Genomic DNA, 19438 nt, shown 5'->3' on the forward strand with positions numbered 1-19438 from the left:
ACTTGTATCACACTGACAGTATATCTCTCATATACACAGCACTTGTATCACACTGACAGTATATCTCTCATATACACAGCACTTGTATCACACTGACAGTATATCTCTCATATACACAGCACTTGTATCACACTGACAGTATATCTCTCATATACACAGCACTTGTATCACACTGACAGTATATCTCTCATATACACAGCACTTGTATCACACTGACAGTGTATCTCTCATATACACAGCACTTGTATCACACTGACAGTGTATCTCTCATATACACAGCACTTGTATAACACTGACAGTATATCTCTTATATACACAGCACTTGTATCACACTGACAGTATATCTCTCATATACACAGCACTTGTATCACACTGACAGTATATCTCTCATATACACAGCACTTGCATCACACTGACAGTATATCTCTCATATACACAGCACTTGCATCACACTGACAGTGTATCTCTCATATACACAGCACTTGTATCACACTGACAGTGTATCTCTCATATACACAGTACTTGTATCACACTGACAGTGTATCTCTCATATACAAAGTACTTGTATCACACTGACAGTATATCTCTCATATACACAGTACTTGCATCACACTGACAGTATATCTCTCATATACACAGTACTTGCATCACACTGACAGTGTATCTCTCATATACACAGCACTTGTATCACACTGACAGTATATCTCTCATATACACAGCACATGTATCACACTGACAGTATATCTCTCATATACACAGCACTTGTATCACACTGACAGTATATCTCTCATATACACAGCACTTGTATCACACTGACAGTATATCTCTCATATACACAGCACTTGCATCACACTGACAGTATATCTCTCATATACACAGCACTTGTATCACACTGACAGTGTATCTCTCATATACACAGCACTTGTATCACACTGACAGTATATCTCTTATATACACAGCACTTGTATCACACTGACAGTATATCTCTCATATACACAGCACTTGTATCACACTGACAGTATATCTCTCATATACACAGCACTTGTATCACACTGACAGTATATCTCTCATATACACAGCACTTGTATCACACTGACAGTATATCTCTCATATACACAGCACTTGTATCACACTGACAGTATATCTCTCATATACACAGCACTTGTATCACACTGACAGTATATCTCTCATATACACAGCACTTGTATCACACTGACAGTGTATCTCTCATATACACAGCACTTGTATCACACTGACAGTATATCTCTCATATACACAGCACTTGTATCACACTGACAGTGTATCTCTCATATACACAGAACTTGTATCACACTGACAGTGTATCTCTCATATACACAGCACTTGTATCACACTGACAGTATATCTCTCATATACACAGTACTTGTATCACACTGACAGTGTATCTCTCATATACACAGTACTTGTATCACACTGACAGTATATCTCTCATATACACAGAACTTGTATCACACTGACAGTATATCTCTCATATACACAGCACTTGTATCACACTGACAGTATATCTCTCATATACACAGCACTTGTATGTATCTCTCATATACACAGCACTTGTATCACACTGACAGTATATCTCTCATATACACAGCACTTGTATCACACTGACAGTGTATCTCTCATATACACAGCACTTGTATCACACTGACAGTGTATCTCTTATATACACAGCACTTGTATCACACTGACAGTATATCTCTCATATACACAGCACTTGTATCACACTGACAGTGTATCTCTCATATACAAAGTACTTGCATCACACTGACAGTGTATCTCTCATATACACAGTACTTGTATCACACTGACAGTATATCTCTCATATACACAGCACTTGTATCACACTGACAGTGTATCTCTCATATACACAGCACTTGTATCACACTGACAGTATATCTCTCATATACACAGTACTTGTATCACACTGACAGTGTATCTCTCATATACACAGTACTTGTATCACACTGACAGTATATCTCTCATATACACAGAACTTGTATCACACTGACAGTATATCTCTCATATACACAGCACTTGTATCACACTGACAGTATATCTCTCATATACACAGCACTTGTATGTATCTCTCATATACACAGCACTTGTATCACACTGACAGTATATCTCTCATATACACAGCACTTGTATCACACTGACAGTGTATCTCTCATATACACAGCACTTGTATCACACTGACAGTGTATCTCTTATATACACAGCACTTGTATCACACTGACAGTGTATCTCTCATATACACAGCACTTGTATCACACTGACAGTGTATCTCTCATATACACAGCACTTGCATCACACTGACAGTGTATCTCTCAGATACACAGTACTTGTATCACACTGACAGTATATCTCTCATATACACAGCACTTGTATCAGACTGACAGTATATCTCTCATATACACAGCACTTGTATCACACTGACAGTATATCTCTCATATACACAGCACTTGCATCACACTGACAGTGTATCTCTCATATACACAATACAGGGCTCTCTCATACACAATACAGGGTACGGGGCTCCCATACACAATACAGGGTGCAGGGCTCTCTCATACACAATACAGGGCACAGGGGCTCTCTCATACACAATACAGGGTACTGGGCTCTCATACACAATACAGGGTGCAGGGCTCTGTCATACACAATACAGGGTGTGGGGCTCTCTCATACACAATACAGGGTACAGGGCTCTCATACACAATACATGGTACGTAGCTCTCATACACAATACAGGGTGCAGGGCTCTGTTATAGACAATGCAGGGTGCGGGGCTCTTTCATACACAATACAGGGTACAGGGCTCTCATACACAATACAGGGCGCAGTTCTCTCATACACAATACAGGGCGCAGGGCTCTCATACACAATACAGGGTGTGGGGCTCTCTTATACACAGTACAGGGTACGGGGCTCTCATGCACAATACAGGGTGCGGGGCTCTCTCATACACAATGCAGGGTGCAGGGCTCTCATACACAATACAGGGTACAGGGCTCTCATACACAATACAGGGCGCAGGGCTCTCATACACAATACAGGGCGCAGGGCTCTCATACACAATACAGAGTACAGGGCTCTGTCATACACAATACAGGGTGCGGGGCTCTCATACACAATACAGGGTGCAGGGCTCTGTTATACACAATACAGGGTGTGGGGCTCTCTCATACACAATACAGGGTACAGGGCTCTCATACACAATGCAGGGTGCAGGGCTCTCATACACATACAGGGTGCAGGGCTCTCATACACAATACAGGGCGCAGGGCTCTGTCATACACAATACAGGGTGTGGGGCACTCTCATACACAATACAGGGTACAGGGCTCCTCTGTCATACACAATGCAGGGTACAGGGCTCTCTAATACACAATACAGGGTGCAGGGCTCTCATACACAATACAGGGTACGGGGCTCTGTCATACACAATACAGAGTACGGGGCTCTGTCATACACAATACAGGGCGCAGGGCTCTGTCGTACACAATACAGGGTACAGGGCTCTCATACACAATATAGGGTACAGGGCTCTCATACACAATACAGGGTACAGGGCTCTCATACACAATACAGGGTACAGGGCTCTGTCATACACAATACAGGGTACAGGGCTCTCATACACAATACAGGGTGCAGGGCTCTCATACACAATACAGGGTACAGGGCTCTCATACACAATACAGGGTACAGGGCTCTCATACACAATGCAGGGTGCAGGGCTCTCATACACAATACAGGGTACAGGGCTCTGTCATACACAATACAGGGCTCTGTCATACACAATACAGGGTGCAGGGCTCTCATACACAACACAGGGTACAGGGCTCTGTCATATACAATACAGGGTACAGGGCTCTGTCATACACAATCCAGGGTACAGGGCTCTGTCATATACAATACAGGGTGCAGGGCTCTGTCATATACAATACAGGGTACAGGGCTCTGTCATACACAATCCAGGGTACGGGGCTCTGTCATACACAATACAGGGTACAGGGCTCTCATACACAATACAGGGTGCAGGGCTCTGTCATACACAATACAGGGTACGGGGCTCTCATACACAATACAGGGTACAGGGCTCTCTCATACACAATACAGGGTACAGGGCTCTCATACACAATACAGGGTACAGGGCTCTCATACACAATACAGGGTACAGGGCTCTCATACACAATACAGGGTACAGGGCTCTCATACACAATACAGGGAACAGGGCTCTCATACACAATACAGGGTACAGGGCTCTCATACACAATACAGGGTACAGGGCTCTGTCATACACAATACAGGGTACAGGGCTCTCATACACAATACAGGGTACAGGGCTCTCATACACAATACAGGGTACAGGGCTCTCATACACAATACAGGGTACAGGGCTCTCATACACAATACAGGGCTCTAATACACAATACAGGGTACAGGGCTCTCATACACAATATAGGGCTCTCATACACAATACAGGGTGCAGGGCTCTCATACACAATACAGGGTACTGGGCTCTGTCATACACAATACAGGGTACAGGGCTCTCATACACAATACGGGTACAGGGCTCTCATACACAATACAGGGCTCTCATACACAATACAGGGTGCAGGGCTCTCATACACAATACGGGTACAGGGCTCTCATACACAGTACAGGGCTCTCATACACAATACAGGGTGCAGGGCTCTCATACACAATACAGGGTACTGGGCAGTGTCATACACAATACAGGGTACAGGGCTCTCATACACAATACAGGGTACAGGGCTCTCATACACAATACAGGGCTCTCATACACAATACAGGGTGCAGGGCTCTCATACACAATACGGGTACAGGGCTCTCATACACAATACAGGGCTCTCATACACAATACAGGGTGCAGGGCTCTCATACACAATACAGGGTACTGGGCAGTGTCATACACAATACAGGGTACAGGGCTCTCATACACAATACAGGGTGCAGGGCTCTCATACACAATACAGGGTACTGGGCAGTGTCATACACAATACAGGGTACAGGGCTCTCATACACAATACAGGGTACAGGGCTCTCATGCACAATACAGGGTACAGGGCTCTCATACACAATACAGGGTACAGGGCTCTGTCATACACAATACAGGGTACGGGGCTCTCATACACAATACAGGGTACAGGGCTCTCTCATACACAATACAGGGTACAGGGCTCTCATACACAATACAGGGTACAGGGCTCTCATACACAATACAGGGTACAGGGCTCTCATACACAATACAGGGTACAGGGCTCTCATACACAATACAGGGTACAGGGCTCTCATACACAATACAGGGTACAGGGCTCTCATACACAATACAGGGTACAGGGCTCTCATACAGCTATTATTAGGACCCCCCTGTATAAATCCTATGTTGCTCCAGGACTGGATGTGGGGAGAAGTGTTGTACATAGAAACCAATCAGCATGTAGCTAGCGTTTATAAAACACATTGTATAAAATGATAGAGAGAAGCTGATTGGTTGCTATGGGAAACCTCTCTTCTCACTGTTACATCTCCTTATATCTAGCTCTGCATATGCTCCGCCCCCTCCCGCCCACATCCCCACTTGACCCGCCTCCCTACCTACTCATATTCTTTACTGACAGTGACCCCGCCTCCTTCTAACTCTGCCCCGCCTCCTCAGCCCGCATCTCCTTCCTTGCCCGCTGTCCATCTCTTTCCAGCCACGCCCCTTTTAACCGCCGCGCTCCTCACTAAGGCAGCCTTGGCTCCGCCCCTATCAGGGTGGGGCACTGTTGCGTACCACCCACATGGGCGTCTCCCCGCTGTCTCTTCTGTGCAATGGACGCCCTGAAATCCGCCGGTAAAGCCATTCTCCGGAGCCCGAGCATCGCCCGGCACACCCGCCGCGTCACCCGGCACCAGAGTAAGACCATGCGGGATACGGGGAGCAGGAGAGGTGACTGGTGCGGGATACGGGGAGCAGGAGAGGTGACTGGTGCGGGATACGGGGAGCAGGAGAGGGGACTGGTGCTGGATACGGGGAGCAGGAGAGGTGACTGGTGCGGGATACGGGGAGCAGGAGAGGTGGATGGTGCGGGATACGGGGAGCAGGAGAGGTGACTGGTGCGGGATACGGGGAGCAGGAGAGGTGACTGGTGCGGGATACGGGGAGCAGGAGAGGTGACTGGTGCGGGATACGGGGAGCAGGAGAGGTGACTGGTAGAGGATATGGGGAGCAGGAGAGGTGACTGGTGCGGGATACGGGGAGCAGGAGCGGTGACTGGTGCGGGATACGGGGAGCAGGAGAGGTGACTGGTGCGGGATACGGGGAGCAGGAGAGGTGACTGGTGTGGGATACGGGGAGCAGGAGAGGTGACTGGTGCGGGATACGGGGAGCAGGAGAGGTGACTGGTGTGGGATACGGGGAGCAGGAGAGGTGACTGGTGCGGGATACGGGGAGCAGGAGAGGTGACTGGTGCGGGATACGGGGAGCTGGAGAGGTGGATGGTGCGGGATACGGGGAGCAGGAGAGGTGACTGGTGCGGGATACGGGGAGCAGGAGAGGTGACTGGTGCGGGATACGGGGAGCAGGAGAGGTGACTGGTGCGGGATACGGGGAGCAGGAGAGGTGACTGGTGCGGGATACGGGGAGCAGGAGGGGTGACTGGTGCGGGATACGGGGAGCAGGAGAGGTGACTGGTGCGGGATACGGGGAGCAGGAGAGGTGACTGGTGCGGGATACGGGGAGCAGGAGAGGTGACTGGTGCGGGATACGGGGAGCAGGAGAGGTGACTGGTGCGGGATACGGGGAGCAGGAGAGGTGACTGGTGCGGGATACGGGGAGCAGGAGAGGTGACTGGTGCGGGATACAGGGAGCAGGAGAGGTGACTGGTGCGGGATACGGGGAGCAGGAGAGGTGACTGGTGCGGGATACGGGGAGCAGGAGAGGTGACTGGTGCGGGATACGGGGAGCAGGAGAGGTGACTGGTGGGGGATACGGGGAGCAGGAGAGGGGACTGGTGCGGGATACGGGGAGCAGGAGAGGTGACTGGTGCGGGATACGGGGAGCAGGAGAGGTGACTGGTGGAGGATACGGGAAGCAGGAGAGGTGACTGGTGCGGGATACGGGGAGCAGGAGAGGTGACTGGTGCGGGATACGGGGAGCAGGAGAGGTGACTGGTGGAGGATACGGGGAGCAGGAGCGGTGACTGGTGCTGGATACGGGGAGCAGGAGAGGTGACTGGTGCGGGATACAGGGAGCAGGAGAGGTGACTGGTGCGGGATACAGGAAGCAGGAGAGGTGACTGGTGCGGGATACGGGAGCAGGAGAGGTGACTGGTGCGGGATACGGGGAGCAGGAGAGGTGACTGGTGCGGGATACGGGGAGCAGGAGAGGTGACTGGTGCGGGATACGGGGAGCAGGAGCCGTGACTGGTGCGGGATACGGGTAGCAGGAGAGGTGACTGGTGCTGGATACGGGGAGCAGGAGAGGTGACTGGTGCGGGATACGGGAGCAGGAGAGGTGACTGGTGTGGGATACGGGGAGCAGGAGAGGTGACTGGTGCGGGATACGGGGAGCAGGAGAGGTGACTGGTGCGGGATACGGGGAGCAGGAGCCGTGACTGGTGCTGGATACGGGGAGCAGGAGAGGGGACTGGTGCGGGATACGGGAGCAGGAGAGGTGACTGGTGTGGGATACGGGGAGCAGGAGAGGTGACTGGTGCGGGATACGGGGAGCAGGAGAGGTGACTGGTGCGGGATACGGGGAGCAGGAGCCGTGACTGGTGCGGGATACGGGTAGCAGGAGAGGTGACTGGTGCTGGATACGGGGAGCAGGAGAGGTGACTGGTGGAGGATACTGGGAGCAGGAGAGGTGACTGGTGCGGGATACGGGGAGCAGGAGAGGTGACTGGTGCGGGATACTGGGAGCAGGAGAGGTGACTGGTGCGGGATACGGGGAGCAGGAGAGGTGACTGGTGCTGGATACGGGGAGCAGGAGCCGTGACTGGTGCGGGATACGGGTAGCAGGAGAGGTGACTGGTGCTGGATACGGGGAGCAGGAGAGGTGACTGGTGGAGGATACTGGGAGCAGGAGAGGTGACTGGTGCGGGATACGGGGAGCAGGAGAGGTGACTGGTGCGGGATACTGGGAGCAGGAGAGGTGACTGGTGCGGGATACGGGGAGCAGGAGAGGTGACTGGTGCGGGATACGGGTAGCAGGAGAGGTGACTGGTGCGGGATACGGGGAGCAGGAGAGGTGACTGGTGCTGGATACGGGGAGCAGGAGCCGTGACTGGTGCGGGATACGGGGAGCAGGAGAGGTGACTGGTGCGGGATACGGGGAGCAGGAGAGGTGACTGGTGGGGGATACGGGGAGCAGGAGAGGGGACTGGTGCAGGATACGGGGAGCAGGAGAGGGGACTGGTGCGGGATACGGGGAGCAGGAGAGGTGACTGGTGCGGGATACGGGGAGCAGGAGAGGTGACTGGTGCTGGATACGGGGAGCAGGAGCCGTGACTGGTGCGGGATACGGGGAGCAGGAGAGGTGACTGGTGCGGGATACGGGGAGCAGGAGAGGTGACTGGTGGGGGATACGGGGAGCAGGAGAGGGGACTGGTGCAGGATACGGGGAGCAGGAGAGGGGACTGGTGCGGGAGACGGGGAGCAGGAGAGGTGACTGGTGCGGGATACGGGGAGCAGGAGAGGTGACTGGTAGAGGATACGGGGAGCAGGAGAGGTGACTGGTGCGGGATACGGGGAGCAGGAGAGGTGACTGGTGCGGGATACGGGGAGCAGGAGAGGTGACTGGTGCGGGATACGGGGAGCAGGAGAGGTGACTGGTGCGGGATACGGGGAGCAGGAGAGGTGACTGGTGCGGGATACGGGGAGCAGGAGAGGTGACTGGTGCGGGATACGGGGAGCAGAAGAGGTGACTGGTGCGGGATACGGGGAGCAGGAGCGGTGACTGGTGCGGGATACGGGGAGCAGGAGAGGTGACTGGTGCGGGATACGGGGAGCAGGAGAGGTGACTGGTGCGGGATACGGGGAGCTGGGGGTGACTGGTGCGGGATACGGGGAGCAGGAGAGGTGACTGGTGCGGGATACGGGGAGCAGCAGAGGTGACTGGTGCGGGATACGGGGAGCAGGAGAGGTGACTGGTGCTGGATACGGGGAGCAGGAGAGGTGACTGGTGCGGGATACGGGAAGCAGGAGAGGTGACTGGTGCGGGATACGGGGAGCAGGAGAGGTGACTGGTGCGGGATACAGGGAGCAGGAGAGGTGACTGGTGCGGGATACGGGGAGCTGGGGGTGACTGGTGCGGGATACGGGGAGCAGGAGAGGTGACTGGTGCGGGATACGGGGAGCAGCAGAGGTGACTGGTGCGGGATACGGGGAGCAGGAGAGGTGACTGGTGCTGGATACGGGGAGCAGGAGCGGTGACTGATGCGGGATACGGGAAGCAGGAGAGGTGACTGGTGCGGGATACGGGGAGCAGGAGAGGTGACTGGTGCGGGATACAGGGAGCAGGAGAGGTGACTGGTGCGGGATACGGGGAGCAGGAGAGGTGACTGGTGCGGGATACAGGGAGCAGGAGAGGTGACTGGTGCGGGATACGGGGAGCAGGAGAGGTGACTGGTGCGGGATACGGGGAGCAGGAGAGGTGACTGGTGGATGATACAGGGAGCAGGAGAGGTGACTGGTGCGGGATACGGGGAGCAGGAGAGGTGACTGGTGCGGGATACGGGGAGCAGGAGAGGTGACTGGTGGAGGATACAGGGAGCAGGAGAGGTGACTGGTGCGGGATACGGGGAGCAGGAGAGGTGACTGGTGCGGGATACGGGGAGCAGGAGAGGTGACTGGTGCGGGATACGGGGAGCAGGAGAGGTGACTGGTGCGGGATTCGGGAAGCAGGAGAGGTGACTGGTGCGGGATACGGGGAGCAGGAGAGGTGACTGGTGCGGGATACGGGGAGCAGGAGAGGTGACTGGTGGGGGATACGGGGAGCAGGAGAGGTGACTGGTGCGGGATACGGGGAGCAGGAGAGGTGACTGGTGCGGGATACGGGGAGCAGGAGAGGTGACTGGTGCAGGATACGGGGAGCAGGAGAGGTGACTGGTGCGGGATACGGGGAGCAGGAGAGGTGACTGGTGCGGGATACGGGGAGAGGTGACTGGTGCGGGAGACGGGGAGCAGGAGAGGTGACTGGTGTGGGAGACGGGGAGCAGGAGAGGTGACTGGTGCGGGAGACGGGGAGCAGGAGAGGTGACTGGTGCGGAAGACGGGGAGCAGGAGAGGTGACTGGTGCGGGATACGGGGAGCAGGAGCCGTGACTGGTGCGGGATACGGGGAGCGGGAGAGGTGACTGGTGCGGGATACGGGGAGCAGGAGAGGTGACTGGTGCGGGATACGGGGAGCAGGAGAGGGGACTGGTGCGGGATACGGGGAGCAGGAGAGGTGACTGGTGCGGGATACGGGGAGCAGGAGAGGGGACTGGTGCGGGAGACGGGGAGCAGGAGAGGTGACTGGTGCGGGATACGGGGAGCGGGAGAGGGGACTGGTGCGGGATACGGGGAGCAGGAGAGGTGACTGGTGTGGGAGATGGGGAGCAGGAGAGGTGACTGGTGCGGGATACGGGGAGCAGGAGAGGTGACTGGTGCGGGATACGGGGTGCAGGAGAGGTGACTGGTGCGGGATACGGGGAGCAGGAGAGGTGACTGGTGCTGGATACGGGGAGCAGGAGAGGTGACTGGTGTGGGATACGGGGAGCAGGAGAGGTGACTGGTGCGGGATACGGGGAGCAGGAGAGGTGACTGGTGCTGGATACGGGGAGCAGGAGCGGTGACTGATGCGGGATACGGGAAGCAGGAGAGGTGACTGGTGCGGGATACGGGGAGCAGGAGAGGTGACTGGTGCGGGATACAGGGAGCAGGAGAGGTGACTGGTGCGGGATACGGGGAGCAGGAGAGGTGACTGGTGCGGGATACAGGGAGCAGGAGAGGTGACTGGTGCGGGATACGGGGAGCAGGAGAGGTGACTGGTGCGGGATACGGGGAGCAGGAGAGGTGACTGGTGCTGGATACAGGGAGCAGGAGAGGTGACTGGTGCGGGATACGGGGAGCAGGAGAGGTGACTGGTGCGGGATACGGGGAGCAGGAGAGGTGACTGGTGCGGGATACGGGGAGCAGGAGAGGTGACTGGTGGAGGATACAGGGAGCAGGAGAGGTGACTGGTGCGGGATACGGGGAGCAGGAGAGGTGACTGGTGCGGGATACGGGGAGCAGGAGAGGTGACTGGTGCGGGATACGGGGAGCAGGAGAGGTGACTGGTGCGGGATTCGGGAAGCAGGAGAGGTGACTGGTGCGGGATACGGGGAGCAGGAGAGGTGACTGGTGCGGGATACGGGGAGCAGGAGAGGTGACTGGTGTGGGATACGGGGAGCAGGAGAGGTGACTGGTGCGGGATACGGGGAGCAGGAGAGGTGACTGGTGCGGGATACGGGGAGCAGGAGAGGTGACTGGTGGAGGATACAGGGAGCAGGAGAGGTGACTGGTGCGGGATACGGGGAGCAGGAGAGGTGACTGGTGCGGGATACGGGGAGCAGGAGAGGTGACTGGTGCGGGATACGGGGAGCAGGAGAGGTGACTGGTGCGGGATACGGGGAGCAGGAGAGGTGACTGGTGGGGGATACGGGGAGCAGGAGAGGTGACTGGTGCGGGATACGGGGAGCAGGAGAGGTGACTGGTGCGGGATACGGGGAGCAGGAGAGGTGACTGGTGCAGGATACGGGGAGCAGGAGAGGTGACTGGTGCGGGATACGGGGAGCAGGAGAGGTGACTGGTGCGGGAGACGGGGAGCAGGAGAGGTGACTGGTGCGGGAGACGGGGAGCAGGAGAGGTGACTGGTGCGGGAGACGGGGAGCAGGAGAGGTGACTGGTGCGGGAGACGGGGAGCAGGAGAGGTGACTGGTGCGGGATACGGGGAGCGGGAGCCGTGACTGGTGCGGGATACGGGGAGCGGGAGAGGTGACTGGTGCGGGATACGGGGAGCAGGAGAGGTGACTGGTGCGGGATACGGGGAGCAGGAGAGGGGACTGGTGCGGGATACGGGGAGCAGGAGAGGTGACTGGTGCGGGATACGGGGAGCAGGAGAGGGGACTGGTGCGGGAGACGGGGAGCAGGAGAGGTGACTGGTGCGGGATACGGGGAGCGGGAGAGGGGACTGGTGCGGGATACGGGGAGCAGGAGAGGTGACTGGTGTGGGAGATGGGGAGCAGGAGAGGTGACTGGTGCGGGATACGGGGAGCAGGAGAGGTGACTGGTGCGGGATACGGGGTGCAGGAGAGGTGACTGGTGCGGGATACGGGGAGCAGGAGAGGTGACTGGTGCTGGATACGGGGAGCAGGAGAGGTGACTGGTGTGGGATACGGGGAGCAGGAGAGGTGACTGGTGCGGGATACGGGGAGCAGGAGAGGTGACTGGTGCTGGATACGGGGAGCAGGAGAGGTGACTGGTGCGGGATACGGGGAGCAGGAGAGGTGACTGGTGCGGGATACGGGGAGCAGGAGAGGTGACTGGTAGAGGATACGGGGAGCAGGAGAGGTGACTGGTGCGGGATACGGGGAGCAGGAGCGGTGACTGGTGCGGGATACGGGGAGCAGGAGAGGTGACTGGTGCGGGATACGGGGAGCAGGAGAGGTGACTGGTGCGGGATACGGGGAGCAGGAGAGGTGACTGGTGCGGGATAAGGGGAGCAGGAGAGGTGACTGGTGGAGGATGCAGGGAGCTGGAGAGGGGACTGGTGCGGGATACGGGGAGCAGGAGAGGTGACTGGTGCATTATACGGGGAGCAGGAGAGGTGACTGGTGCGTTATACGGGGAGCAGGAGCGGTGACTGGTGCGGGATACGGGGAGCAGGAGGGGTGACTGGTGCGGGATACGGGGAGCAGGAGAGGTGACTGGTGCGGGATACGGGGAGCAGGAGAGGTGACTGGTGCGGGATTCGGGAAGCAGGAGAGGTGACTGGTGCGGGATACGGGGAGCAGGAGAGGTGACTGGTGCGGGATACGGGGAGCAGGAGAGGTGACTGGTGCGGGATACGGGGAGCAGGAGAGGTGACTGGTGCGGGATACGGGGAGCAGGAGAGGTGACTGGTGCGGGATACGGGGAGCAGGAGAGGTGACTGGTGCGTTATACGGGGAGCAGGAGCGGTGACTGGTGCGGGATACGGGGAGCAGGAGGGGTGACTGGTGCGGGATACGGGGAGCAGGAGAGGTGACTGGTGCGGGATACGGGGAGCAGGAGAGGTGACTGGTGCGGGATTCGGGAAGCAGGAGAGGTGACTGGTGCGGGATACGGGGAGCAGGAGAGGTGACTGGTGCGGGATACGGGGAGCAGGAGAGGTGACTGGTGCGGGATACGGGGAGCAGGAGAGGTGACTGGTGCGGGATACGGGGAGCAGGAGAGGTGACTGGTGCGGGATACGGGGAGCAGGAGAGGTGACTGGTGCGGGAGACGGGGAGCAGGAGAGGTGACTGGTGCGGGAGACGGGGAGCAGGAGAGGTGACTGGTGCGGGAGACGGGGAGCAGGAGAGGTGACTGGTGTGGGAGACGGGGAGCAGGAGAGGTGACTGGTGCGGGAGACGGGGAGCAGGAGAGGTGACTGGTGCGGGAGACGGGGAGCAGGAGAGGTGACTGGTGCGGGATACGGGGAGCAGGAGCCGTGACTGGTGCGGGATACGGGGAGCAGGAGAGGGGACTGGTGCGGGAGACGGGGAGCAGGAGAGGTGACTGGTGCGGGATACGGGGAGCAGGAGAGGGGACTGGTGCGGGATACGGGGAGCGGGAGAGGGGACTGGTGCGGGATACGGGGAGCAGGAGAGGTGACTGGTGTGGGAGATGGGGAGCAGGAGAGGTGACTGGTGCGGGATACGTGGAGCAGGAGAGGTGACTGGTGCGGGATACGGGGAGCAGGAGAGGTGACTGGTGCTGGATACGGGGAGCAGGAGAGGTGACTGGTGCGGGATACGGGGAGCAGGAGAGGTGACTGGTGCGGGATACGGGGAGCAGGAGAGGTGACTGGTGCGGAATACGGGGAGCAGGAGAGGTGACTGGTGCGATACGGGTAGCAGGAGAGGTGACTGGTGCTGGATACGGGGAGCAGGAGAGGTGACTGGTGCGATACGGGTAGCAGGAGAGGTGACTGGTGCGGGATACGGGGAGCAGGAGAGGTGACTGGTGCGGGATACGGGGAGCAGGAGAGGTGACTGGTGCGGGATACGGGGAGCAGGAGAGGTGACTGGTGCGGGATACGGGGAGCAGGAGAGGTGACTGGTGCGGGATACGGGGAGCAGGAGAGGTGACTGGTGTGGGAGACGGGGAGCAGGAGAGGTGACTGGTGCGGGATACGGGGAGCAGGAGAGGTGACTGGTGCGGAATACGGGGAGCAGGAGAGGAGACTGGTGCGGGAGACGGGGAGCAGGAGAGGTGACTGGTGTGGGAGACGGGGAGCAGGAGAGGTGACTGGTGTGGGAGACGGGGAGCAGGAGAGGTGACTGGTGCGGGATACGGGGAGCAGGAGAGGTGACTGGTGCGGGATACGGGGAGCAGGAGAGGTGACTGGTGCGGGATACGGGGAGCAGGAGAGGTGACTGGTGTGGGAGACGGGGAGCAGGAGAGGTGACTGGTGCGGGATACGGGGAGCAGGAGAGGTGACTGGTGCGGGATACGGGGAGCAGGAGAGGTGACTGGTGCGGGAGACGGGGAGCAGGAGAGGTGACTGGTGTGGGAGACGGGGAGCAGGAGAGGTGACTGGTGTGGGAGACGGGGAGCAGGAGAGGTGACTGGTGCGGGATACGGGGAGCAGGAGAGGTGACTGGTGCGGGATACGGGGAGCAGGAGAGGTGACTGGTGCGGGATACGGGGAGCAGGAGAGGTGACTGGTGCGGGATACGGGGAGCAGGAGAGGTGACTGGTGCGGGATACGGGGAGCAGGAGCCGTGACTGGTGCGGGATACGGGGAGCAGGAGAGGTGACTGGTGCGGGATACGGGGAGCAGGATAGGTGACTGGTGGAGGATACGGGGAGCAGGAGAGGTGACTGGTGCGGGATACGGGGAGCAGGAGAGGTGACTGGTGCGGGATACGGGGAGCAGGAGAGGTGACTGGTGCTGGATACGGGGAGCAGGAGAGGTGACTGGTGCTGGATACGGGGAGCAGGAGAGGTGACTGGTGCTGGATACGGGGAGCAGGAGAGGTGACTGGTGGAGGATACGGGGAACGGGAGAGGTGACTGGTGCGGGACACGGGGAGCAGGAGAGGTGACTGGTAGAGGATACGGGGAGCAGGAGAGGTGACTGGTGCGGGAGACGGGGAGCAGGAGAGGTGACTGGTGCGGGATACGGGGAGCAGGAGAGGGGACTGGTGCGGGATACGGGGAGCAGGAGAGGGGACTGGTGCGGGATACGGGGAGCAGGAGAGGTGACTGGTGCGGGATACGGGGAGCAGGAGAGGTGACTGGTGCGGGATACGGGGAGCAGGAGAGGTGACTGGTGCGGGAGACGGGGAGCAGGAGAGGTAACTGGTGTGGGAGACGGGGAGCAGGAGAGGTGACTGGTGCGGGATACGGGGAGCAGGAGAAGTGACTGGTGCTGGATACGGGGAGCAGGAGAGGTGACTGGTGTGGGATACGGGGAGCTGGAGAGGTGACTGGTGCGGGATACGGGGAGCAGGAGAGGTGACTGGTGTGGGATACGGGGAGCTGGAGAGGTGACTGGTGCGGGATACGGGGAGCAGGAGAGGTGACTGGTGCGGAATACGGGGAGCAGGAGAGGTGACTGGTGCGGGATACGGGGAGCAGGAGAGGTGACTGGTGCGGGATACGGGGAGCAGGAGAGGTGACTGGTGCGGGATACGGGGAGCAGGAGAGGTGACTGGTGCGGGATACGGGGAGCAGGAGAGGTGACTGGTGCGGGAGACGGGGAGCAGGAGAGGTGACTGGTGTGGGAGACGGGGAGCAGGAGAGGTGACTGGTGCGGGATACGGGGAGCAGGAGAGGTGACTGGTGCGGGATACGGGGAGCAGGAGCCGTGACTGGTGCGGGATACGGGGAGCAGGAGAGGTGACTGGTGCGGGATACGGGGAGCAGGAGAGGTGACTGGTGGGGGATACGGGGAGCAGGAGAGGTGACTGGTGCGGGATACGGGGAGCAGGAGAGGTGACTGGTGCGGGATATGGGGAGCAGGAGAGGTGACTGGTGCGGGATACGGGGAGCAGGAGAGGTGACTGGTGCGGGATACGGGGAGCAGGAGAGGTGACTGGTGCGGGATACGGGGAGCAGGAGAGGTGACTTGTGCGATACGGGGAGCAGGAGAGGTGACTGGTGCTGGATACGGGGAGCAGAAGAGGTGACTGGTGCGGGATACGGGGTGCAGGAGAGGTGACTGGTGCGGGATACGGGGAGCAGGAGAGGTGACTGGTGCGGGATACGGGGAGCAGGAGAGGTGACTGGTGCGGGATACGGGGAGCAGGAGAGGTGACTGGTGGAGGTTACGGGGAGCAGGACCGGTGACTGGTGCGGGATACGGGGAGTAGGAGAGGTGACTGGTGCGGGATACGGGGAGCAGGAGAGGTGACTGGTGCGGGATACGGGGAGCAGGAGAGGTGACTGGTGCGGGATACGGGGAGCAGGAGAGGTGACTGGTGCGGGATACAGGGAGCAGGAGAGGTGACTGGTGCGATACGGGTAGCAGGAGAGGTGACTGGTGCTGGATACGGGGAGCAGGAGAGGTGACTGGTGCGGGATACGGGGAGCAGGAGAGGTGACTGGTGCGGGATACGGGGAGCAGGAGAGGTGACTGGTGCGGGATACAGGGAGCAGGAGAGGTGACTGGTGCGATACGGGTAGCAGGAGAGGTGACTGGTGCTGGATACGGGGAGCAGGAGAGGTGACTGGTGTGGGATACGGGGAGCAGAAGAGGTGACTGGTGCGGGATACGGGGAGCAGGAGAGGTGACTGGTGCGGGATACGGGGAGCAGGAGAGGTGACTGGTGCGGGATACGGGGAGCAGAAGAGGTGACTGGTGCGGGATACCGGGAGCAGGAGAGGTGACTGGTGCTGGATACGGGGAGCAGAAGAGGTGACTGGTGCGGGATACCGGGAGCAGGAGAGGTGACTGGTGCGGGATATGGGGAGCAGGAGAGGTGACTGGTGCGGGATACGGGGAGCAGGAGAGGTGACTGGTGCGGGATACGGGGAGCAGGAGAGGTGACTGGTGCGGGATACGGGGAGCAGGAGAGGTGACTGGTGCGGGATACGGGGAGCAGGAGAGGTGACTGGTGCGGGATACGGGGAGCAGGAGAGGTGACTGGTGCGGGATACGGGGAGCAGGAGAGGTGACTGGTGTGGGATACGGGGAGCAGGAGAGGTGACTGGTGCGGGATACGGGGAGCAGGAGAGGTGACTGGTGCGATACGGGTAGCAGGAGAGGTGACTGGTGCGGGATACGGGGAGCAGGAGCGGTGACTGGTGCTGGATACGGGGAGCAGGAGAGGTGACTGGTGCGGGATACGGGGAGCAGGAGAGGTGACTGGTGCGGGATACGGGGAGCAGGAGAGGTGACTGGTGCTGGATACGGGGAGCAGGAGAGGTGACTGGTGCGGGATACGGGGAGCAGGAGAGGTGACTGGTGCGGGATACGGGGAGCAGGAGAGGGGACTGGTGCGGGATACGGGGAGCAGGAGAGGTGACTGGTGCGGGATACGGGGAGCAGGAGAGGTGACTGGTGCGGGATACGGGGAGCAGGAGAGGGGACTGGTTGCGGGATACGGGGAGCAGGAGAGGTGACTGGTGCGGGATACGGGGAGCAGGAGAGGTGACTGGTGCTGGATACGGGGAGCAGGAGAGGTGACTGGTGCTGGATACGGGGAGCAGGAGAGGTGACTGGTGCTGGATACGGGGAGCAGGAGAGGTGACTGGTGCGGGATACGGGGAGCAGGAGAGGTGACTGGTGCGGGATACGGGGAGCAGGAGAGGTGACTGGTGCGGGATACGGGGAGCAGGAGAGGTGACTGGTGCTGGATACGGGGAGCAGGAGAGGTGACTGGTGCTGGATACGGGGAGCAGCAGAGGTGACTGGTGGAGGTTACGGGGAGCAGGAGAGGTGACTGGTGCGGGATACGGGGAGCAGGAGAGGTGACTGGTGCTGGATACGGGGAGCAGGAGAGGAGACTGGTGGAGGATACGGGGAGCAGGAGCGGTGACTGGTGCGGGATACGGGGAGCAGGAGAGGTGACTGGTGCGGGATACGGGGAGCAGGAGCCGTGACTGGTGCGGGATACGGGGAGCAGTAGAGGTGACTGGTGCGGGAGACGGGGAGCAGGAGAGGTGACTGGTGCGGGATACGGGGAGAGGTGACTGGTGCGGGATACGGGGAGCAGGAGAGGTGACTGGTGCGGGATACGGGGAGCAGGAGAGGTGACTGGTGCGGGATACGGGGAGCAGGAGAGGTGACTGGTGGAGGATACGGGGAGCAGGAGAGGTGACTGGTGCGGGATACGGGGAGCAGGAGAGGTGACTGGTGGAGGATACGGGGAGAAGGAGCGGTGACTGGTGCGGGATACGGGGAGCAGGAGAGGTGACTGGTGCGGGATACGGGGAGCAGGAGAGGTGACTGGTGCGGGATACGGGGAGCAGGAGCCGTGACTGGTGCGGGATACGGGGAGCAGGAGAGGTGACTGGTGCGGGAGACGGGGAGCAGGAGAGGTGACTGGTGCGGGATACGGGGAGCAGGAGAGGTGACTGGTGCGGGATACGGGGAGCAGGAGCGGTGACTGGTGCGGGATACGGGGAGCAGGAGAGGTGACTGGTGCGGGATACGGGGAGCAGGAGAGGTGACTGGTGCGGGATACGGGGAGCAGGAGAGGGGACTGGTGCGGGATACGGGGAGCGGTGACTGGTGCGGGATACGGGGAGCAGGAGAGGTGACTGGTGCAGGATACGGGGTGCAGGAGAGGTGACTGGTGCGTTATACGGGGAGCAGGAGAGGTGACTGGTGCGGGATACGGGGAGCAGGAGCCGTGACTGGTGCGGGATACGGGGAGCAGGAGAGGTGACTGGTGCGGGAGACGGGGAGCAGGAGAGGTGACTGGTGCGTTATACGGGGAGCAGGAGAGGTGACTGGTGGAGGATACGGGGAGCAGGAGCGGTGACTGGTGCGGGATACGGGGAGCAGGAGAGGTGACTGGTGCGGGATACGGGGAGCAGGAGAGGTGACTGGTGCGGGATACGGGGAGCAGGAGAGGTGACTGGTGCGGGATACGGGGAGCAGGAGAGTTGACTGGTGCGGGATACGGGGAGCAGGAGAGGTGACTGGTGCGGGAGACGGGGAGCAGGAGAGGTGACTG

At 59.0% G+C, this 19438-nt stretch overlaps 1 protein-coding gene across 2 annotated transcripts in view; it reads left to right on the forward strand.

Moving 5' to 3' along the window:
• Positions 1-5804: 5804 nt before the first annotated feature.
• LOC134908793 (low density lipoprotein receptor adapter protein 1-A-like) overlaps positions 5805-19438 on the forward strand; it is a 110427-nt gene continuing 96793 nt past the window's right edge. For both annotated transcript variants that reach the window (XM_063914912.1, XM_063914914.1), the window contains exon 1: positions 5805-5962. In XM_063914912.1, coding sequence (XP_063770982.1) covers positions 5878-5962 — 85 coding nt within the window. In that variant the 5' untranslated portion in view covers positions 5805-5877. The remainder of the gene's footprint in view (positions 5963-19438) is intronic.

Source organism: Pseudophryne corroboree, chromosome 4, assembly GCF_028390025.1.
Source record: "Pseudophryne corroboree isolate aPseCor3 chromosome 4, aPseCor3.hap2, whole genome shotgun sequence".
In the NCBI taxonomy this organism is placed as follows: Eukaryota; Metazoa; Chordata; class Amphibia; order Anura; family Myobatrachidae; genus Pseudophryne; species Pseudophryne corroboree.